A 25,073-nucleotide genomic window follows, 5' to 3' on the forward strand; every position below is an offset into this window, starting at 1 on the left:
TTCAAACACGAGCGTCCCTCCAAAATTAACACATTGGATCCTTCTGCCAGACCAGCTGCTGGGATGCGAGGTATCATTTCATTAAAGCTGGGAAGTTCAACAGGCCTTCAGAGAAATGAAAACAGACGGTTTCCAATAACCGTTAATATGCAGCATTTCATTAAAATAGATGATCAACTGGCAACTTCACTGGAGTTCAAATGGTCATAAGCAAAGAAGAGTTAAAAACACAATAATAAACCACAGATTTGAATGTGTTGTGACTGTCTTCTTACAAACATCTGCCAGAGAGGAGATAGTTATATTTCAAATCATCATCGGTCCAGGACTAAAGTTTTGCAAATTGGATCTACAATCGGACAAAGTCTTGTACTAATGCCATGATATGGTGAGTCCAATCTACTGATGAAAAGAAATTCTTTCATGGAACACTTTCCTTACAAATTTGCTTTTAGTGCAAACTTGGTCTCTCAGAGTTACAGACACAGTGGCAATGTTGTAGTTGTTTCCAGACTGGATTTTGGGTCACATCAGGTGAGACAACGTGGTCTTGAGGATATCATGTCGTAGAAAGATCTAGGTCAGAACTTAGATGCAAAATATAAACTGCCACGATTGTATTCTACATTTATACAACAATGAATTCCATGTGAGTTGGCTGACTGGATTATGTCCCATTAAAAATAAACCAAACAAAGGAAAACAGAAACAAGACTAGATGCTGAAATGCTCATAACAACAATGCTAACACGCTGATCTTGTTAGGCAGTTTTCAGTAGCATGAAGTTGTCAATACGATCTAACTACTACCACTATGACAAAATCAAAAGAACTTCAAGAAGAGATCAAAATAAAGGTGATTGAAATAAACTATTCTAGGAAGGGATACAAATCTATTTCTAAGGCTCTGGGACTCCTTAACTCTGCAGTGGTAAATTATCTACAAATGGGGAGGTCTTGTAAATAAAGCAAACACTCCCAGAAGTGGCCAACCTTTCAAATTCCTCCAAGAGCATGACAATGACTCACGGTGACACGGACAGGAAAAAACTGGAGGAAAAAGAATGGCCTTCATAGAACAGTTGCAAGCGATAACCACTGCTAACGCAGAGGAACATTACGGCTCTAAATGTTGCTGTAATACACCTTGATGCCTCTCAAACCTTTTGGGAGAATATTCTACTAAAAGTGGAACTGTTTGGAAAACAGGGGTCCCACTACATCTGCCCAAAACCAAGAATAGAATTCCAAAGGAACATCATTGTGCCTACAATTAAGCATGGACTTTGTTGTGAGGGTGCTTTTCTGCATCATGGAAACTTATATAATTGAGGGAAACATGAATTCTGTTCTCAGCCAAAATCTCCAGAAAAAGAACTTCAGGAAATCAGTTTAATGAGTCGAAGTTTAAGTACAACTGGGTCATGCAGCAAGAATATGATCCCAAGCACGAGTTTCAGTCCACTTCTGAATGTCTCAAAAGGTTTAAGATTAAAAGTTTTGAAGTGGCCTAGTCAAACTCCACTGAGTTGCTGTGGCGGGACCTCAAACCTTTCGATGTGGCTGCAGTAAAGCACTTGAGGAAGAGTGGGCCAAAGTTCCACCACGGCGATGTCAGAGACTGGCATCCACTTATCGGAGGCGTTTGGTTACAGTTGTTGCTGCCAATAATAACACAACTGGTTATTAAGTTCAGGGGGGGAGATCACCATTTTACTACAGTAATTACAATTATCATTTAAAACAAGTATTTTGAGTTGCCTCAGGTTTCCTTTGTTAATTGCAAAATTTTGTTTGAAGGTATAACACAGTAGTATGGTACCACAGAAATCAGAAGGAAGACAAATACCTTCTCATGGCATCATATACAGTTCAGGGCCGATAAGAGTGGGACCAAGTTTGCAGGTATTGCAACATGCTGGGGAATATTGCAATTTTGACATAATGCTGATTTTAGATTTGAAAGAATCACCTCAAGACAACTTTATAGGAACACAGATATCTGTAACAAATTTCATGGCAAACCAATAGTTCCTGGCAGTTCAACAAAAACAGATTCATATCTCTACAGATTCATCCAACGTCAAGAAAATCTATCTAGTCATTGTCATTCATGAAGCGAAGCCACACACATCTGTGTCTCCCTTGATTTGGAGTTAATTTGTAGTAGTTCTTGTGTCAGTTATACTTCTTGTGAAAGGTTGTGTGGGCCTTTGCATCTAATACAGTGAACAACACCAACCAACCCTTATTGATAGCTGAAGGAGCTTTTCATTGGCCACATAGGAGGTAAACCAAACCTTTCAGCCTAAGCATTGATATGAGGATAAACAGTGGTTTACATTTTCTCCATTTTGAACTGAAAATCTATTTTTTGGTCATTTTACCTGACAGGCATTAGTGTGGGTCTAACATTAGTCATCTTACTGTGTATGCAGCATCCTCTAAAGTGCTCCACACCAACACATGCACACAGACATTCAGAGCACTCATAAGGAGACAGAGTAATTTCTAGGACTGGATGTGGTATCTAACCACGAGCAGTAGAAAAAGGACTGACAGCACAATATTTAAGCAACGAGACCACTGGTTTCTACTTTCTTGCTTCCTTTGCTGGGAGGTATTAAAAATGTTAATGGTTCCATGGAAAGAGAAGATATAATTTTTCTTGGTCAAGTAGATTATTGTAAAGGCAGACGTTGGATTATACTTCATGATGAAACTTATTTTTGCACTTAGATCCAAGTCAACTACTGTATCTATATACTGCAACAGGAAAGCAACTTTGTTCTTTATAACTTTGGTTGGACTGTTGGTTTCGTTCATACTTGTCATTTCCAATGTAATTAGGTACGTGAAGCCAAAAGAAGTGCAGCCTTTGGCATTGCAAGTAACACTCATGCTGCAGCGCATGAAGCAGCCAAGCAACTGACCAAACCAATAGAGCAGAAGAAGAAAAGTCAGTGAGACCAAGGGGTCTGGCAGTGACAATCAATAACTGTGTTCCTGCCTCAGACTGAGCTGACGCAAACTCTTCCCACTTTAAAAATAACTAAATGCAATGGAAAAGATGATTGTCAAAGAAATTAAATATGCAATAGAGCTTTGGGAACAGGCGAAAGTGCTCTGTAAATACAGAAACAACAATGGGTTCCAGATAGTGGGTGAATAACATAGCATCAGCTCAACAAAAACAATTATCCAGCCCATAATCCATCACTCCATCTCTGTCTAAGCACATGTAAGCCTCCCTGTTATTTTTCAATCAGAAAAAACTTTTGCATGATGTCTGAGCGGAGAGTTATGCATGTTTCTTCCAGGAATTTATCATGGCAGTAACAGAACTGTTCATAGTCATTTTTGGTCAACACACAGCTCTCAACACTTGGAAATGAAACATGACGGGCAGGAATTCCCTTTCCTCCTTCTCCTTCTCCTTCTCCTTCTCCTTCTCTCCTTCTCCTTCTCCTTCTCCTTCTCCTTCTCCTTCTCCTTCTCCTTCTCCTTCTCCTTCTCCTTCTCCTTCTCCTTCTCCTTCTCCTCCTCCTCCTCCTCCTCGGCACGCTCACACTTTGACAGGATTCCACCACATCACAAGTAGTCAACACATTGCCTGAATCACCCTCTCTTTATTTTTTTAACACAAGCAAGAACCAGTTCCAGGCCCTGGCCTCAGAAAAGCAGAGCGCTCCCCCATCTCATTCCACTGCAGCCCACTGAAGTCAGCCCGGGCCTCCACACAATAACTAATCTTCCCTCCTGAAGCTCATCCAGACTCTGAGAAGAGGGTTAACTCAAGAGAATTTTGAGGTAAAAGGAACACAGTTCAGCCAATCTGATCGGCCTTTCATCACTCCAGGTAACATGCTGAGGCCAAACAGAAGACATGGAATATTTGACACAGGTCAACCTGCAGATGATGGAAATAGCAACCAGACAGTGTGAGGTTCTGGGCTTTCAAAGCCTGTCGTCTACTGCAGCTGTCCAGTTGAAAGAGAGGCACTCGAGTGTGCAGACGACTGCCGTGGATGTCCAGTTTCTCTCTCTGTCAACCTTACATAAGAAACAGCAGGAGTGGAAGGCCCTGCTAAAGGAATCAGAGGCAGAGACCTGATGAACCCAGCTTTTCCATTCGTTTGCCTTTCACACACATCCTGACATTTTGAGGGATGCCAATGACGTTTTGTGTGGGATGCAAAGTCACAGTCAAAAGCAATTAGTTTTACCTCGGCCAGAAACTGTGCAAAGACTGGTTGTACTGTACCATGTTTATTTGCAAATGCTGCTTTGTGTTAGCAACAGTGGTCGAGTCTGCATCACATGATGCATACAGTACAGCTAACAGGAAAATGTAAATCATATCAAATTCAAATTGGTAATCTTCTCATGAAAAACAGACACTGATGATGGGACACAACTAATGAGAATGTTGTAAAATCACTGAGCCCTGTATGGATGACAATGATTTATTGTATTCTCTGACATTCACAGCAAAATGTGGATTCCATTTTCAGGATGTCTGAGGTCGTGGCAGGCTAGCTGCTAGTGTCCACTATAAAACAGATGGAAAAGTGCTTTAAGACTATCCAATTCTTCATGGCTTTACAGCTGAGGAGGTAATTCGTGTAGTATATGACATGAAATGAGACGTTAAAACCATTATATTTTATAATCTACTATAGGTAAATGTAAAAACAAAAAACAACAACTGTAATATCTCTACTGGTTTAAACTCTCAGGGCCATTCAAGTTGTTTGCAAGATGATCCAAGGCCTTTAAATTCACAGATATTTTCTGAATAAGCTGGAACCCTCAAGTCATCCTTAAACCTGGATAAATGTCTGGTTGTGGAGAACCTAAATAAACACCGGTGGTATTTTATAACAGGTAACCAAGAGACAAAGCTTATTTGGTGGTTTCAATGGTGGTGTGAAATAAACAACAAAATACATCATTGTTTATATGCCCTCCAGTGCGATACATAGATCTGCTTTCTGATCTGGTGGCCCAGCCAGCGGCACAATATTATTTGTCTGTGCCTTTCAAAAGTGTCAAAATCACTGCTGCCAAATAAATCTATTTTATGATGTGACAATATGCTGGTTGAGCTTTGGTTAGCTTCATGTGGTTAATATTTGGGGAATGTTGAGAAACAAACAGTCTTTTCCCACATTAAAGTCAGAGGTTTTGTTTAATTTTTTTGTTGTAACCTTATGAACACATGGCTGCAGTGCTCAAACCAAGAGTAGTATTCAGGTCCCATTAGATTAAATAAACTAAAAATGAACCCTTTTGGGAAGATTTTGTCAAGATTTGCCTCAGCCATCCCTACAAGAAGACAGTGAGCTCAGTTTGGCAGATGTTGGTTAGTGACCAGGTCGCAGTCTATCGATCTATATTTTCTGCCACTTAGCCAAGGTCCTCCTGGGACATCCCAAGGTGTTTCCAGGCCAGATGAGAACTGAAATCTCTTCAGTGTGTTCTGGGTCTCCCTCCAGTCTCCTACCAGTTGGACATGCCCAGAAAACCCTCAATGTAAGGCCAAATCAGATGGCCGAACTTCCTCAACTGGTTCCTTTTGACACAAAAGAGGAGTGAATGTACTCCAAGCTCCCTCCGAATGTTGGAACTCTTTACCATAGATCTCTAAGGCTAAGACCAGCAACCCTACAGACGAAACTATCCGTGATCTCATTCACTACACAAAGCTCATTACCATTGGTGAGGTTCAAAACATAGATCAACTGATAAATAAAAAGTTTTACCTTTGGGCTCATTCCTTAATGGTCTATACAATAATGCATAATCCATAATTGTCTTGTACAACGTCAGGTTTACTGCTGACGGTGCACCAATCTTCCTCTAAATCTTTCCCTCCATCCTTCCCTCATCCTTGAAACCAGATGACAGATGAAGTCAAGACACACAACATCAACAGTGCTAACAGTTTTACAATCATAACTGATGATATCAAATTAAAATAATTATAGACAATTTTCTAACTTCTTTGAAGAATGGTAATGGATTATTCTACAAGACGAACGTGTGCCCTGTTAACATGCAACTACCCTGAGGGGGACATTTTTCAACTCTATAACAAGGTAACTGGAGCTGCAGCTCTGACTGATGTAACGCTGAGCTCTAAATCAAAGTGAATGTTCAGGGTGCCAGAAGAAAGGTCAAGTCTCATCATGAAAACAGATCAAAGAGTCAAAAAAGGACCACCTGGGGTCAGACACCATTCCTGCAAAGGTCAGAGAGGTGCTGAAGAGTTGGTTTACATCACCTCCAAAACCAAGAATTTTACCATGACAAAATTTTGAATAACCAGAAGGTCAAAATGCCAGTTCCCTAATGATCACTTGTCCTGAAAATAGACATTAAGACCCAGTGCACTCACAGAGAGCATTAAGACACACATCAACAATCTCATGTCATAATTTCCTTCCCAGACAATATAACAAATGTTTTATATTACATAAAAGTTCATGATCATGTCATGTTTATTTACAATACACATAACGGAGTACCAACAAATTGGCTGGGATCAAATAGGTTTTAGCAAGCAAGATAAAAGTTTACTGTTATTTTATATGTAAAAATACATCTTTCAAACAGGCATCATCAACTTGCATGGAACAAACTGTGCAGGAGACTTACTGCGTCGCTTTAATACACTAAACACTGAAAAATAAGCACTTCTGGACTTCCCCTGCCAAGTAAGCCTATTGTGCATTTTTGGCTCAATGCAGAGTGATTTTGAGTGCTTACCACAATTCCTATAGAAGTCGTGTTGGATTAGTAATTAATATTTAGAAAATGACATTTTTCTAACTTAGTAAGCCAATATGTGTCAGTATGAAAAGTGTTTGTTAACAGAACATAATACAGAAAAAGATACTTGGGGCAGATACAAATTTGTTGTATTTGGGTTTCTTTTTTAGTCATAATTGTTCAAATCAGTGGGAAACTTACCACTTCCGTGCACTGATGTCAGTGTGGACAATAAACTGTAAAATATCCTGCCTATATTACTTATCTTTTAGTAAATGCATTTTTAGTAAATATGCTGTATTTTCATTATCAAATCAGAACTGTGTGCGTAATATGCATTATGTCTATGTATTGCAAAAATTGTGCTCTTATTCTTAATGGCAGTGATAATGATAGTGCTTAACTGTTTTTAAAAAATCCAATTAAACTATTGTGTTTTCAGAATCCACAATTCTGTTCAAAATCAGAAGCAGTGGATGGTCTGATTGGAAGTACCAGCAAATGTGAGAACAAGTTCTCTGCTGGCACAAGGTGCTTAAATGACATGGTTTGATTTCCCAAGAGCCTAATTCAAGGCTGTATTTATATTAATAATATGCAATACTCTCCAATATAAGCAACAGGGGAACGACCGAGGCTGCTCATAGAGGGCTGCTCATGTGCATACAATCTCACGGAGGTTTCCCATTGAACAACTAGATCACAAGAACTGATGCATTTTGGAGGCTTTAATCAAGCTAACAAACATTCAAATAAACAGTGGCTTCAACGTCTCCGCTTGAATTCAAAGTCCAATCACTGAAACTATGAAATATCTCGTACTATACCACTCAAAACTCACACGTCTTCATAACTGCATGTCAGAAGCGCGGACAATGTTTATAGTTTGGAAGCCGTTTGACTGATTCAATAACCAATACAGCCCATGAGTGCAGATGGATTTCTTCAAGTTTTGGGTTTCTAACCTCGGGCCAAATCTCTGACAGGACAACAAGTGTTCACAGCCAAGGCTGAGCAGAGAGCTGATGGAGCTGATGGAGCTGTCAAAACAGTGAAATTAGCTTCAAGTGCTTTCTCACACATCCATAAACACAGGAGGGTTAAACTGACAAAGAAGTGGAGACATTACGAGATATTATTTTCCGAAACTGCAAGATCTCATACTTCCAGAAGAATGATCTTATCTAAGTGCTGATATGAGAGTGGTGATTAATGAGTGATCTGTTGACTTAGCTCTTATCGGCAGTGAGGAGCGTCTTATGTCAACATGAGGCTGACCTAGTTAGAGACTCGGGTTGCACTGCTCTTTAAATAAGATTGTGAACCATCATGCCTTTTGTTCATCTGTACTGAGTCAATAGCGTTTTAAAATTTAAAAGCTTCCCATTCAAGTGTTTTCTAATCTGCCTCCACTGTGTTTAAGTTTTGGTCAGATTCAGAAAAAAAAAAAAAAGAAAAGAAAAGAAAATTGGGTTGATGAAGGTTCAGGTCATCATAGTTCAACCTTCTTTACTAAAGGAAAGGTTTGACATTTTAAAGGAAATATGCTTGTTTGCTTGGCAGATCAGAAGGTTGATAACGGACTGTAACACCTGTAATACGATTGAGCAGGTCTAAGAAGGTGCTTAGGTTAGCACAAAGGCAGTTAGCAGTTAGCCTCACTCCTTTTTACATTGTTTTTGTTTTCATATGAACAGAACACACTGAAATGAGTGTTAGAGGTGCTGCGAGGCAGATTATGTTAACTCAGAGAGCCAGGAGACTAAATGCTTCCCCTGATTTCAGTTTTAGCCAAACTAAGCTGATCTCTTCCTAGCCTACAGCTGAATATTGCTTTGGTACAAAAACATGAAACGTGTGGGAGAGTAAAAACACACAGAAGCTGATATATATATATATATATATATATACACACACACACACACACTTAAGAAATCCCAAAACGGAGATAAATATATATATAAATATATAATTTATATATAAATATATAATTATACATTTTGGCCTCCTCTCATTGTTTTACAAGGAGTCTGCCAGTCTGTAAAAACATTTCACGCTTTCTCTGAAGAGTTTGATTTTTATTAACTTTCATAATCTAAAATAATATCAGGAGAACAATCCATACACAGGCATTGATTGGCATAGAAATGTGCAAACACAGTAACAGTCAGCTGACACAGAAGATGTCCACTTTGTAAAGTACATAGAAGATATAAATATACCTTGTTTCATTTTTATATAATTCTGATCATACAAGTGATTTCAGCCTGTACTCTATGTTGGTTTGTTACATGTCATCCTATTATCTGTAATTTACCACTATATCAGTAGCCATGAAATTTGTTTTGGTCAATTTAATGCGAGGTGTCGCTCAGTGTCTAGCTGCCACACTCTTACTGTATTTCTTGGTAACAGAGAAAATAAAGTGTCATCTGTAACTGAAACTCTACCACACCTGGAAAAACAGGCATCACTGTGCACCAAACAGGCCGTCGGGCTCAGTGACCGCAAACTGTCGAGTCCGATCGACTTCACAAATCAAGTCCAAACACCTTCATCCGGCCAGGCCTGAAGTTATATTGTGGCAGCATGTTTGCATCTAATGGGGTTGGTGTTTCACAATATTTGCATCATTCCATTTGGCCATAATGGGAGTTTTTATACCAGAATAGAAAGTCGATGACAAAGTGCCAATAGGGTTGGACTGGGACTCTGGGAAATTCTGGTTTGGAGTTTCCACTCAATCCAGAGGGAAACGAGGCTTGATTCAACACCCGGGTACTTTTCCACTTATGATGGCAATGGTTTATATGTCAGACCTGATATGTAACACGGATCTGTCCACTTTTGACACTTGCCTGTATACTCCATGTCCTTCAACTCCATCTATATTCTTTTTTGATTGAGAAATATTGTGCAAGGGGATACCTGATTTTGGATCTGGAAGCAGTTTGTCCAAAGTTTCTATTGCACCATTACTTTCCTTAATACACACTGTACCTACAGAGACGATTGGACGCCATATTAATGAGGGAAATTATAATATTGATGCAGCTATCCGGCTTGTTTCCAGAAATCTGTCTACACATGCCCAAGATCTGACCTGTGACTGTATGAATGGCTCTCTAGTTACCCACATACATGCAGTATATACACCGTATTACATCACACATACCCATCTGGCCGTTACATGTCACACAAGGAATGAAGCCAGTGCAGCTCGGTGATGTGAAACGACTCTGCTGAAGCACTGGCATCCCTCCAACACTAGCTTTGGAAAAAAGCCCCCTCTAACATTTGTTACGACATCCAAGCAATACACACACATTTCGAGCATGACAGGTGTAATAAAGAAATGATATAGCTTTGTTTCAATTTGCTGTCTCCTTGTCAGTTTATAGCGATCCTGCAGCAGTACTTGTGGAGGAAAGATAACATTGTTAAAACATACAGAGCACATAACTACAGTACAGTATGCTGGAAGTTGCCAATATACAGCTATTCCATAAGGCATCGTATTTAACTCGCCAACTTCTCCACTCCACTTGACTTTTATGGTCCAACCACATTTTCTCAAGGTAGGGAGATGAAAGCTACATCCATTCTGTACTAGCGATGACTGTATGTACCCAGGTTTGGCTGTTCCGGTATGTCAGATACATAAAGTTATGAAGAGCAGGTATATGCACAACTCTTTTGAATCGCTGTCATCAAATTTATTTCTCCAACTTGTCCCTCTTGTCTTCATGCTCTGGGATATTCACATTAAAGCTATTAAAGAAGATCTGACCTTGTTGGCAACTTGTGTGACATATGTTGAATGCATTTTCTGCTGTACGCTGTGAAGACACCTCTGGGTCGGCTCTAAAACTGCAAACCAAGCCGCGTGTGATTCACACAGAGTATCAGATAAGTTTAATGGGATGATCAGCAAGTCGTATTTTCCAATGTGGGATGGTGAAATATTTCTACTGCGCCCCAAAATGTAACCAGAGGAGATGATGTGGGGACAGCAGCCAAACAGTGCTCTGTAATTTAGTCCTTAGTGGGGATGGAGAGTTTCGCAATAATGCGTCATTCGGCAGCCCCCACTAATGCCTCACTGAAATCACATTATTCAAAGAAAAAAAGGATATGGAAAATATTAGACAAGTTCATTTTGTGTCATCTTCGGTGTGTGCAACTTTACATACTTGATGGACTGCGAGCTGTCAGATTGAATACTGGAAAAAAATACAAATGTTCTTATAGTCATTAAAATAGAAATTAAATAAAATATTAAAATTTTATATATTAAATAAAATATATAAAAATGTATAATATATAAAATAAAATAAATATATGTATATTATATATATATATAAAAAAAAAAATCAAACTGTATCAGACCATCATGTCTCATTTCCCTGGGTTTTACCTGTGCCCGGTAGGGACACTTTACTACTGCCAGGAGGTGGCGCTAATGCAGGTAAAAGCTGAAGAACACGTTAAGACCAGGTGTCGGTAAAATATGTGGCGCTGTGAGATTAAATGTAAAAAAAGTACAAAAAAGGTGCAGTACAAACTGTGCCAGGTAAAGCAAGCATATCATAAGTCTACCACAGCTATGAAGTCATATGAGAGCGAGTCACCGTGCAGACGGTGAATCCACAGATCAACAATCAATGGCTAATTTTGTCTCCAGACAAAGTAAGGGATGTTAGACGTGAAGAGAAAAGAGCTGCCCAATTATTTCGAAGATGATAGCTAAAGACATGCTTTTCATCAGCGTTGGCAAAGCTGAGGGTTTTCCAAGTTGAATACGTTTTGTTAAGCCTGAGTTTACTGCAGGAGTGAGTGTCTCTCTCCTCCTGTGTGCACATACAGCAGCGGGGAGGGTTCCAATAATAGCAGAGAAACTATGTACATACACCTGCACTGTAGGTTACAGGTAGGCCGACAGTGTCGTGTTTGCAGTGATGCCAAGAAGGTAAGAATACAGCAGTATCTAAACAGATAGTTTACCAACAAGTCAAATAAAAATCAGTTTTTAAGCAGTTTAATGGCCTGTAGCCAACTGGGTAGCTACAAAACTTTGTGTTAATGTTTATAAGAAGGATACGAGGAGACTTTAGCCAGAAATCTAATATAGCCGTTATTCAGAACCAGTGGCTCTGATGTTGTGTAGTAGGATGTGACCATCTGCCCGTGACAGAATACCAACATTACTGCTTTGAAATGAAACAATTTGAAAGGCTGTTCTAAACCAACAGCATTACGACAAATTACTGCTTAGGCAGCGGGCACCATCATGAAACAAACAAAAAAGACTTATAAAGCAAACATATCTGCCACACCAGATTCTATTTCAATTGCAGTTGGACAGTAAAGCAATGCCACAGCACTCTGAAATAAACAGACATCAAAATGATGAGGATGTCAATTTGCTTCGTGCTCCTTCAGAAAAATAGCTTCCCTTCTGTTTTACAGTGTCATGTCTGGCATTCCTCGAGTTTACGTGGTGTTGCCCAAATTTTAAATCTTCACCTGACTGACAGTAAATTATGTGACAAAGCTGGGACCTGACAACCACTGAGTTCATAGAGCCTGGCTGGATCCAGACCAACAGAGTGCGAGCGAAGCCAAACCTGTCCGTGGTGAGGTGAGACGTGGACAAGAGCTGCCAGGTCGGCTTTTAGGCTGACAGCCAACAGTCAGAGCAAAAACCTAAATGAATGTGTCTGCAATTATTTCATGGTTGTTTCTTAGGGACACGACGGAACAAACTGGATTATCTCCTGAACAGCTAAATCCAACCACCGGGCAGCCTGCTGCACCCTCAGTCATGGAAAGTTATGGCAGTTTGAAGTAGAAATGCAGGTCACAGACAATGCAGCCAGGTAGTCTCAGTCAAGTCGACAGTTTCTCAGAACATATATTTAGTTTGATTACTTTCCATGTTTACACAGTGAATCGTAGCAATGCTGTGGATTTAAATTGGGTATTAAATAATACTTCATTTATTTTACTGAGGGATGCTGAAAACAGGAGTTAAGTCTGCTGTGCCCTCAAATTTATTTTCTTTCACTGGCTCAAAAACCTCCTCGGACATGAGCTTTATATTGTTATACAAGTCCAGAGTGGAATTACTTCCAAATGTTTGCCACGTTCTTCATGAGGTCGGTGTAACTCCAAACCATTTCTCTCCTCCCATTCAAACAGAGTCTATTCTGCGCTGCTCTCATGGTCGACCAAAAAGTAAAAATGTGGTCAACAAATTCATCAGCAACAGTCATGCAATCAGTCATAATCAGGAAACTAATTCTCTCTGGACTCGAGTTGTGTGGGATGAGTGGTTGTTTCTTATTCACGATCATACGCTGGTCATCACGGTTCAATAATCCTGTGTGGATTAATCATCCAGAAGGAGATGGTATTTTCTACTCGCCATGGATGCTCATCAGTCCAAATGAGGTCGTTTCTCTCATACTTGAATTTGTGAGACTGCGTGTGGGCCAGGGCAGTGTGAGAGCCCCTACAGCTCGAAAGCCCCTAATCTGCAAGGTTGGAACGCTTTATCATCCAGCACGTGTCCCTTCAGAGGTGGCCGAGACACCTTCAGCTGATGCCTGTCATTAGGCCTTTATGAGCCTCCTGCAGCTCACCCTCTGGTTTCATCAAAGAACTGCCCATCAAGACTTCAGCATGGCTGTGCTCAAGTGATGGTTCAGTACCTTCTTCCTTAGAGTAATCAGGAAAAAAACCACTTTATGTCTGTATGGTTTCATAACTATCAAGCTCACACAGATATTTCAGTCTGCTGTGTACCCTGCACTCATCTGGTAATTTAGTGATATTAATCAGTAACCTGTCCATATACTGTACTTGTATTGTTGGTCAGGTGGGGCTCAACCATTTGGGTGGATTAGGAGTCTCATCAGTAAAGCATTACATATGCACACAAATACTTTGCAGCTCCGAGGTCAAATATTTTCAATACTAAGCATATTTGTACACAGCCTTTCAAACGATGTTGTCATCTAAGGCCACATGATGTCAACGTGTACATTCTTCTCAGATTTAAGAATGAATGTTCTGCAGGCAATCAGGAATCCTTCCTGGACCTGAGCAGCTGAACTCTCCACTCAACAAGCAATGATCTGAATGATCTGCAGAAAATATGGCGGATGTAGAAGGGAAATTGTCATTGCTAGAGGAATCTGAGGAGATAGATACGCTTTTCCTCAGCCAGATCATGTTTTCTACCCCTTACTTTATTAAGTAGCTCAACATCTCCATGATGGATTGGATTGACAATGTTGTATGTACAGTATTTTCATGGTTTCCAGAGGATCCAACACACTAGGGTGATCCCCTGACTTTTCCTCCAGTGCCACCATAAGTTTACCCTTTTCTGTTTTTTTATTGAAATAACTAAACAACTATTGGATGGACTGCAGTGAAATTTGATGCAGACATTCATGTTCACCAGAAGGTGAATTGATATTAATGCAATCATCAGGACAAAATTTCAAAGTGGTGAATACTTTGGTTTATGACCATATACTAACAAAACTAAAGACATTCACATCATTGTCAATTATAAGCGTGTTTAAAAGAGGATGTGTCTTATGTTATGTGTCTAAATGTTAGCATGCTAACCATACAAAACAAAGATTTTGAATTATACTTCTGACATAATCATAGTAAACATGAGCATTTAGTCTGCAATCTTAACTGAAGAATCTTAGTCTTTCTGTTCTTATTGAACTAAATCTCATGAAAATACATCAATTAATTCACAGATCAACACCAACAAGTACCGTCACTGTAGTCAAATCCTCTGCTACATACAGCATTGTCCAAGTACCATAACTATCATTACCATGAACACACAGTGCTTTACTTTTCCTACATACACTGTCCTGTTGACGGAAATACGAGATACACATGAATCCTTACAGTTTAAGTAATTATTCACAAGGTTTTGGGGCTTGGAAAACACAAGATGACAGTTAAAATTCAACATGTGACGCTGCTGACTGTTATCCTCATAAAAACGACTCACTACTCGCCTTTTGGACTAATCGCATAGTAAAAGTTAAGCTTGTGATTTGATGGGCAAGACTATAATGTACAGTATGAAGACACACTTGATCTCCAGTTACACAGGCAGTCAGACTCATGGCTTTCACACAGTAGAAGTGGAAAGAAGAATCTGGTCTTCACCCTAAACCATCTCTCAGGAGTTTAGTATTCCCGTGTCTTACTTTCCAGCTCCTGACAGACAGCTGCAGCAGCACAGAGCGGCAGACCCTTCACGCTCAACCACGAATCCTCTAATGGGCCACCAGTGATCATCCATCAGCAAGATGGATTGGTTCGTGTCACTTACCTCGAGAGCCCCTTGAACAAGCGGACTCTTACTTTGAAAGGGCCTATTAGCAGTTTATTTAAACACTCCAGTGCACCACAGACACACTGGAAATGACTGAACTAAATATATTTGGGATCATTTTTCTGCGACAAAACATGATCATTTATCACAAGCGAGTACTTTCAGCTGTCAAACAAAGTACACAACCCACATTTACGGTGAAAACAAACAAACTGTGATGAAGACAGACCAACTTTCTCTGCTAAACACTGTGTCCGCTCATGAGTTTACAAACCAACAAAACTTCACATGTCCACTAATCTTCTGATGATGTGAATGTGTTCCTTTCTCCAGCTCTCTTTCCTGCCTCTGCCCCATCTGAACATCAGTAAATCAGCCGTGTTTTGACACTTAATGGCGCTTGACCTTTGGTCTCTGGTACAGAGCCCGGTGTCGGAGTGTTTAGTCTCCATGAGGCAGATTAGCTGGTGAAGTCAGGCAAGACAAGGAGAGGCTGCTGCTTCCACACAGAAAGTCTTTATACCTGAGAGCCAGTGATTAGAGACCTAATCTGCTGCTACGGTGGTCTGGCTGGAGGACACGCATGCACGCACACACTCATACGAGGTGGTATCAGAAATCCATTAGGAGGATTTCCAACGAGACGCTCGTGAGTAATAAGTAAAAATAGAAAGAGAGCAGTATATTACACTGCAGATAGAAATAAGAGACATTAGCTGATCCTTCAAGGGCTTACACAACACCTAAAATTACAACCATGTGTATTCAGACGTAGTGTAAAGCAAAATGTAAAGGTGATGCAAAGTGCATACAGTCAACTTAAGTCAATGGAAAGATGTAGTCAGACTTGAATTTGCCTGGGGTGTCTGAAAATGACACAAAGGACAGAGTTACAAATGTTTCAAGCAAAATAAGAGAAAGAACCAGAGTTTCTGCAGAGTTCATTCAAGACATACCACAACACATAGTAAGGGCATCCATTGCTAGCTAGCAAACAGCTGGTAGAGTGATTGTTTTTGCAGGGCAAGTTGATTGGCCAGTCTCTTGGATGATGTCATCATTTTTCAATTTTTGCAAGGAACTCTGAACTACTGATCAAGTGGGCCAGAGGGTAAAAAAAGGTAACATTGGCCACTGCATTAGCAGGACTAAAAACGGAGACAATTTTGAATGCAGTAAATGCAAATTCATGCATGTCATTGGTCTTTTTCTCAGGCATGCTCAGCACAGAGAAACGACCTGGCTGAAAGCCCAAATCTGGTTGATGGTCAGCTTTGTCCCCGGTGTATTCTGCTAACTGACCCCTAATGCACATTTTCTGGAGGCCCAACTCCCAACCCAGGAGGCTTTGGCAGCGGGTCCTGGCCCACTGTGCTGTGAGATGGAGGGAATGTATAAATGAATCCTCCAGCCAGCTCAGTGTGAGAAGGGAAGCATGCTAGGAATATTTTCCACAGTTCTGCAGGGACGGGGAAACAAGAAGCTGTTGGGTAACAACACGAGTTATGTGCCAGGGAGAATTTGGATTTCCAAGCATCTTAAAAAGTACCCAAGGTAGGCGTTCATAATAAAACTGCTTGGACAAAACTGAGAAACTGCAGTTTTACAGCTAATCAAAAGCATCAAAGGAGGTTGTGTAAATGAAGCCATCACTGAATGAGACATAAATCTGGCACTTCTGCAGCACACCTCTATAGCTACCTGGCATCTATATCAAACTGGAACCTTCCTTCTAAAACTAGTTCACACTTTAGTATGAGTTTAATGCTAATTGTTTCAAATTAGCCAGTGTTATCATATTTAACTTAGTGAGTGATTGTAATTGTAACAGCCAAAAGTGAGCTTAAAAGCCCCCAGAGGACAGTTGATCAGGGTGGTCTGTCTCCTATCAGTCCTATAAGAGGGAAACAAACCCAACACGGATCCAAGTAAAACAGAGCGTGGCCCTGAATGAAGCCCTGAGAACGAAGGCACCATCAACTCAATATCTATTAGTGACTGCTCAGGGAGTTCTGCTGTCAGATAGTGAGAGTTGGACCTGATGAACCTATGAGAGGGAAAAAACATACCAGCAGGGGTGCGTGTGTACATGCGTGTGTATTTGTGTGCGTGTGTCAGACAGGGTGAAAGTGTGTTTACAGAAGGGGAGGAGAGGAAACCAGTGAACATCTGTGTGCTCAGAGCAGAGCCAGATCCACTCAAGGTGAACCCTGAACTGATTTCAACAGCTTACAGTGGTTTCCTCCGAGCTGAGCTGTCTAACCAAATTTCATCTGAAAGGGCTACCGCAACCTCTAGGTTTGGTTCAGATTTTACAGCACCCAATTCCAACATACAGTAACATACACTTGCTTTAAGAGTCCCTGAGCTTCTGGTTCTGTTGTAGTACATCCGATCATTTGACACTTTGCGGCTTACAAGCTTGAAACCATCATGGTTTTTAGATATACCAGTTTAATGGAGCCTCGGGTGAAACAACAGCTCAAAGAGTTAATAAAATACCTGCATGTGAAATCAAAGCAGAACAATCTAACAAGCCAATTTGTTGCCTGTCAACCTGTATTTCCTACAGACAAATCCACTACCTGGCCATAGTAAAACCGTTTAAAAAAGCATTTTTGCAAAAGAAAATGCCAGTTAATGTCTGTTTACAGCTACCAATGTTTCCAAGTGGTACCAAATTTACTTACAGAGATTAATAATAGGTAGTGCTCATTCTTCAATGCCACTGCCAAAAGATCATTACTGAAGAAGAGGAAATTTAGCATTTTTATTTGTTTCACGAGTTAATGTGAGGATGGTTGCAATCTCATCATTGGTCCACTCAGATTTAAAATCTGCCTCCACTGTCATTTCTGTCTCTCTAAAGAACGTTTAAGTCTGTCAATCAATATAGCACCTGTCCCACCTCGTCTAAGCATAAAAACGTGTTTGTAATCAACCACTGCCCTCGATGGTATTGTATTGGCTGACACCTGTGACCAGGCTTTTTTTTTTTTCCAGAGGACTCTGTGTGAAAAAAAGGTGGCCTGAGGTATCGGAAGATTGATGCCACACAGCCAACATTCGAGAGAAATATTAGCTGATACCAAGATTTGGAAACAAAACCAATGAAATACACTTCATAACTGAATGATGGAAGATTGAATGAATGCAAACGAAGGGGGGGAAACAGGAGCAACTGTTAACCTTTTGGGTCTGTTCACAGCACTGGGGAAATAAACTGAGATTAATCTTAAGGTTAACTGGATTTATTTGCTTGGGAATGAACTGTTTCATGGTTCAGGAGGGAGAAAACCCTGAGTGTGACTTACCTCGGTCTTCTAAATACGAGGCCGTACTGCTGGCAGGCCAGGCCCACGGTGGGCGTGTAAATGGTGGGCATAAACCTCTCGATGTCTGACAGGAGCACCCGATAGAAGAGCTTCTCGTTGCGGTCCTGGAGCCCCATCAGGAAAACATATCTGGGAGTGACAGGGAGGAGCAGGCAGGAAATTACAGCATGTTAATCTGAACCATCCCGATACCTGCTGAACTAAAGAGCAGATTATTAAAGTCAGATGTTAAATCCTTTGTGTTTGGAGGTGAGATGTACCAGGGAGATCAGAGAGGTAAAGACTTTAACATGAGAGCAGGTCCTTATGGATACTTTATTATATAGAAACAATACTGTAAACCCAGTGAGAGAAAAAGCATTGGAGTAATTATTTTTTAAAGACATTCTTTCTTATGTTCCAAATGACTGAGAAAATACACCGGATAAAAATCAGACAGCCTGCAAGAGATCTTTGTTCTGATTGTGGATTGCATGGAATTGAAAGTTTGCATATGACCCAAATTAAGTAGAGCATGCCAGGAAGGGCCCTACTCCTAATCAGAGAAGTTTCCATAGAGCCAGGAGCACAAGGTGCCTCTTGTTGAGGGGATGAAAAGCATGCGCGGCCTCTCTGCTATAGGTTAGGCCACAGCAGTTGCACAATACACAGCAGTAACAGTTGCTCCAGAAAAGAACCGTTTTCATACTGGTGACCCACATTAGCTTCTGCCACATGGAATACATCACAGGAAGGTTTTCTGCATAGCAAAGTGAAAATAAATTTAGCCTTAAATCCATTCTTTGCTCAAGTCTCAAATATGTTGTTGTTGTTGTTGTTGTTCCATACTGTCCATACTTTTATTTTTCTCAACTTGCTATCATTTTTTCCAGGGTTGGTTGAAACCAACCCATGTGTTGAACTCAACAGATGGTGTTTTTCTCAGTGGTCATGGAGAAAGGCTCCAAAAAAACTCAAGCTCAGCTCAATGTTTTTTTTATTTTATTTATTTTATTTTTGTTTACTTTGTTTGTTTCCTACTCTGTGGTTTTGTTGTCCAATCAGAGCGCAGTAATGTCAGCCTGTATCAGTAGCTTGCATCGCTAAGAGTAAGTGATATCAGCTGCTGATGTAATTACGTGTTCAGGCAGCTGGGTATTGGGTTTCCATTTGTGAACGTCCTTTTTCTTTGTTGAGATTGTTTATAAATAGTTAACAGTTAACTAAAGTAAGAAACAACCTCATCATCCATATAAACAAACAAGGCTATTTCTACATGTTTTGATGTACTAACATTTTTAACATTCAACACACTTGCTAACTAGGTAGGCTGGGCTAACCAAGTCGGCGAATTCGGGCGAGAGTGGATTCTTCGCTTCACTCACGCTGCCATGTCAATTAACGTCAAACCTACTTCTCAGAGCAACAACCCGTTCTCCCAGTGGGATATTTCCAGTTTGACAGATGTAGAACCGAGCAACGAACAGAACTTTCCCACTTGCTCATGAACGCATCATTAATCAGTAATAAATAGTTGATTCTAATCTACTCCTAAAAGAACAGGAAATTCCTGAAATGTCTATGAAGAAACTGAATATCTATAGACATTAAAGGTAAATTTACAATCAAAGAGAATGTGTGATTCTGTATATTTTTATGGCTGCAGGTTATTTTCACCCTTAAACAAAAAGGTTAAAAAAAAGAAGAAAAGAGCAGATTGGAAACTTGTGTGAAACTGAAACGGAATCAATGATCTTTATAGTCATTTTTTAAACAGCGACAGAAAACAGCCTCTCATTGTCTTACATTAATAAAGTGGTGCTTGAAGTGAGAGATACGTTCTCGCCACAGATATTTGTACAACATGCCGTCACAGGCAGCAAAACCATGTTGTGGCAAGTAAAATAATCCTCCTGTGTGAAATAGGTGGAGCGCCCCTTTAAGAATGAAGAAGTAAAGAAAGATGTTACTGAATCAAAGTTTGAATTGTGTTGACAGCCGGCTTCCATGCAGCAAAATAAACGTCTCACATTTTTCTTCTAAATTGTGACGCCTTCGCTCCTCATCATCAGTCATCAAACAAAACTATCATTAAATCTCCATATGTTTGATTTCATGCTGGCAAACATTATGGAAGATTTCTTTCTCGACTCTTAACCTTAAAAGGTGGTGACACATCTCACACCCAGGAAACAGGAGTACTTACAGTACACACTGCTTTATAAAGCCGTATCCCTGCTGACTTACTGAGCGCAGAGTTTCCTTTAAAGTCGACCTGGTGAAGCAGCCAGGATGTCATCTATCTCCATATTAATCTATCAATGATCAACCAGCTCTGCTCTGTCAGGCTCATTTAAAACCTGCTTTCTAATAAGCTCATTGGATGTGAGGTTTCCCTTCGGCTGTACCATGTTATACACGGCAGGATTTTAGTTGGCAAAGCCTTTGAACATCCATTTCCTCTGCTGACGGCAAAGTCGCAGTCAGAGCTTCAGTCCCTCCATTATCTCAGATCGTGCGCTCGCAGTGCTGCTCTCTTTGCCATCAGTTCTCACTGAAATAAAAAAAAAAGGGGAGTTGAGATAGCCGATTAAAATAGAGTGGGAAGTAGAGACAGTTTGGAGTTATGCTTGTAAAAAATAATAGACAGCGTCTAGCAGTAAATACCAAAGAAGGACTGAGAGTTGAGGAGCAGACTGTGTGCAAACACAGCAGGCTTCAGCAATGGCAGGAGAATAACAGTCGTTAATCCACGGGAGCAAAGCACAAAAGCTCCACTGGAGCCCCGCAGACAGAGTGTAAGTGACAGTGAGGGCATGAGAACGGCAACAACAAGCTCCTACTGACTGTTTTTAGATGCTGATGCTGCTGTGTTGCTATGGCGGAAAATAAGGCGACTGTTAAGGAGCTTACTTCCTGTTGACCCTAAATTCTGTCTCAGTACAAACTCCCTCATCCTTGACGTGAGGAGTGACAGCGGATGGAACGGTTGACTGACAGAGGGCGACTGGAATAAGAGGCAGTTTCACAAACAGATGATATTAAGCACACTGCAGATGATTTAAAACAGCAAACCAGACGATGACTTCAGCTGATCAAAGAGCCAATACTGAAGTGTTAGCATGTGGCTCGTTCATTGCATAATGCTAACAGCGTTTTCATTTGGGTGCTGTGGAGTTTATAAAAATAAGAAGAAGAGGGAGGAGATGGAGGGATGGCAGGGAAAGAAGAGAACAGTGTGCAGATTTGTTAAGTAAGATCTACGGTGTTAGGAGATGGATGGAGATCTCAGAGAGCTGATCGCTAATCTGCCTCCTGTGTTTTGAAGACTTCCAGATGTAAGATCTCTCTGTATGCACAGAGGCTGGGGAATCTCCTGGAGGATCAGATGAAATTATACTCTGCACAAGCTGCTGCTTTGAAGCTGATAGAAGATTGGATACCGAGTCATTGTAGCCGCACCGTGATGTGCTTTCTGTCCGAGTTCGTCTGTGATCCTCACCTGTCCAGCTCGTCTCTCTTCATGTCGTAGTTCTTGAGCACTCGGAGCAGCTGGACGTCCTGGCTGATGAAGCAGGGAGGCAGCAGGCCGTGGATCCCCAGCTGGAGCCGCTCCTCCAGGGAGAAGGCCATCCCCTACAAGCACACACACAAAGCACCGTCAACCTCCATTATCCACCACCATAATGACACATACAACGATGTTAAGTGGGCAAAAACCATTGACTACTAAATTTCTTGTTTGTTACATCAACCACAGATGATTCTCAATAGGTGCTCTTCAAGGGAGCCGTACTTTGACCAGCCAATGTCTGTTTAGAGTTGATTTTGTGTCTGTGGCCACAGACATGAGTATGAGGTGCCGTGTTCCTGGAGGAGCCCTAATCCAAGTTTTTATCCTATTTGCGAGCTGCTGGGAAAAGCAGGATACTGGTGCATGTATACGTTTTATGCAGGTTTCACAATTCTGTGCACAGACGCAACTTCAGCTAAGTGGCCAAAAAGAAACAGGGAACACAAACAATGGCGGCAACAACTTTAAAAGGAATGAAGACATAGTGGGAGAGAACCAGAAAAAGTTTGGACCACAATCCATAATATAAATGTACAGCTGCGTTTACAGTTTGTACTGCTCACCCAGCTCTGCACCGATCAGCACACGGTTCTCTGCCCTGATAGCAGCCACACCACCACTGCTGCCAGTCAAACACATCCCAATTAACAACTACGTCCCTTTCTGTGTGCCTACTAACTGTGCTGCTCTCCTCAGGGGCGATTGCGGATGAACTCACGACACTAAAATACTCCAAAAAAGCATCATGAGTCAAATAATGCTGCGTTCAGGGGAGGTCAGCAAGTGTTTGTTCATCTGTAAATGTCTCCTGCTGTCAGTGTGAACCCGACAGTGGCGTGAACATCTCACATATTTCCAATATGTTCCAAACCAGGATTAACTGCATAACTAATGAGCTCTAGGCCTCTGACTCCCCATGAGTGACAGGTCGATGTAGCACAGCACTGTGGAATTTACTTAATAATTCTTAGTAGGAGAGTGACTGAACAGAGGGGTCTCATATTTCAAACTACAGTTTGTTAGATTTTGATAAAACTGTCTGTAACAAAGAATATCTTGCTGCTCTGGCTAGTGGGAGCTCCTGTTGACACTGTACAGACACCTGGATTACATTTGAAACTGAGAAATTAAATAGATTCAACCACAATTCATTAGCAATTTTTTTTTAAAAAAAAGGTAAAATGATGTATTTTGGATGAAAAAGATCTCATTTCCAGTGTGTAAAGCTGTATTGCTCAGTCAACAGTGTTGCACTCTCGAACAAAAGACAATTTAGGAAAATATTATGCAATCCTTTCTGTTCAACCATTCCTGAGTGATGATGGAGGTGGCATGTCAAACACGTCCTCTGCTCTGTCGGGGTGTTTGCTCTCAGAGGGGCTTCCTCTCTGTGTTCAGAGCGGCTGCTGTCAGCTCACATTCTGGTGTGAAGTCCGCTTTTACCAACACATACGCTCAAAAACACACAACAGGGCCCAGACTCAGAACCTGCTTCACTCTGACCTTTATACTTTGGCTTTCATCTTGCTGACTTCTGACCTCTGAACGGGAACACTGAAAACTTGCACACGTGTAGTGTCGAGATTGTAACGCCGAGGAGTCTGACCTCCGACAGGGGCGGAGACGATGATCGCCCTGACGAGAGTTAACGCACCTTAAAGTGACATCAGAAATTAGTGGCAGTGGGGGATTGAGGCACTTCAGCTACAGTACAGTGGAGGGGAACGGAGGTAATTTTGGGTCCCTAAAATTAACAAGAACACGTATCGAGACCATATTTAAAACTGGAACAGCATTCTCCACTATTCTCCACAAGTGAGGCATGATCTGATGGGCGTTTTCAGTCCTTTCTCCGCCCATAAAAAAGCAGCGACCCGGTGAAACCTCAGCCCGAACATGCCAGCTACTGTCGATGACTAGTGAGACAGAAGTGAAAGCGGGCCGTAAACGTCTCTGTTTTGGATCCCGTCCATGGATGCCTGGCCCCCGGCCGCCACCATTTACAGCCTTTCCAAGCCACGGGCACTTTCTGTGTATCTAGTCGTGTTAAATCTGTTCTGAGGTTGTGAAGAAAATGTGCTTGATCACGCGACACGCTGCGAGATAGAAGGCATATGGACTAAAGTTTTGCGATCCTGACGTCAAACCATCAGAGCTGAGCACAGACACACTTCCAAATCCTAATAGGCTGGCAGTATTTGAATACAAAAGCAGACGGCTGTTGATTATATATTCAATCTCAGTGTTTCTTCGGGGTAATGAGGGGAAGGAAACAAGCAAAAATACGCCATTTCCCTTTTGGCGGGGCATCTTAAAGAAATGACTTTTATGTTTTCATATCATCCACAAGCTAGCACGAATTACCGTTTGTCATTACATAAGTTAACAGCATGTAAATGTTAATTTACACAAACAATCTGAGTCATTTAGTTGACAGTACTAAATCTAACAGGAAAAAGTGCATCAGTTATTTGAGACACTGAAATACAATCTGTCTGCCGTCAGCTGAGGCTCGATGCAGTCTGTACTTAACGGACCTCAAATAGACAGAAGCAGCTCTGAATTACAACCTTCCCCATTTATCAAAAAAGATTTTCTATTTTTCAGAGAGCCAGCTGTTCCCATCAGACTCTGTGTGTGTGTGTTCAGAACCAGAAGCTGGCCCACGATGCACCGCTGCTCAGCTGTCTGCTGCAGCTGACCGTGAGGAATAGAAGAGAGAAGAGAGTCTTAAAATACATGCAGGCAAACTGAGCTTAATACGAGGCTATAAAATGAGATTCATTCCTCACACAGCTCTTTCATTAGCTGAGATACACTCCCAGTAACATTTACTGCGTACAAACTTTCCCTGCGGAGTGTTCCTGCAAAAGCAATATCTACTTACATTTGGAAATGAAGAAAAAAAAAAACAGATACACCCACCGAAACAGACAAACAGGAGGCAGTAATTATCTGAAACACACTTTCTTCACGTTGGCTTACACTTCTTTTGGTACAGTCCTCATCAAACACACCCAACGTTGTGACCCAC

General features: G+C 41.1%; 1 protein-coding gene across 1 annotated transcript in view; it reads right to left on the bottom strand.

Moving 5' to 3' along the window:
* me1 (malic enzyme 1, NADP(+)-dependent, cytosolic) overlaps positions 1–25,073 on the bottom strand; it is a 77,796-nt gene that overhangs the window by 28,006 nt on the left and 24,717 nt on the right. The window contains exons 2-3 of the mRNA XM_069702158.1: positions 21,968–22,101; positions 18,466–18,615 (exon numbers count right to left, since the gene is read on the bottom strand). Coding sequence (XP_069558259.1) covers positions 18,466–18,615; positions 21,968–22,101 — 284 coding nt within the window. The remainder of the gene's footprint in view (positions 1–18,465; positions 18,616–21,967; positions 22,102–25,073) is intronic.

Source organism: Brachyistius frenatus, unplaced genomic scaffold (genome assembly GCF_029030835.1).
Source record: "Brachyistius frenatus isolate BFR_SWC_R1_liver_20210118 unplaced genomic scaffold, ASM2903083v1 Contig_40, whole genome shotgun sequence".
Taxonomy (NCBI): Eukaryota; Metazoa; Chordata; class Actinopteri; family Embiotocidae; genus Brachyistius; species Brachyistius frenatus.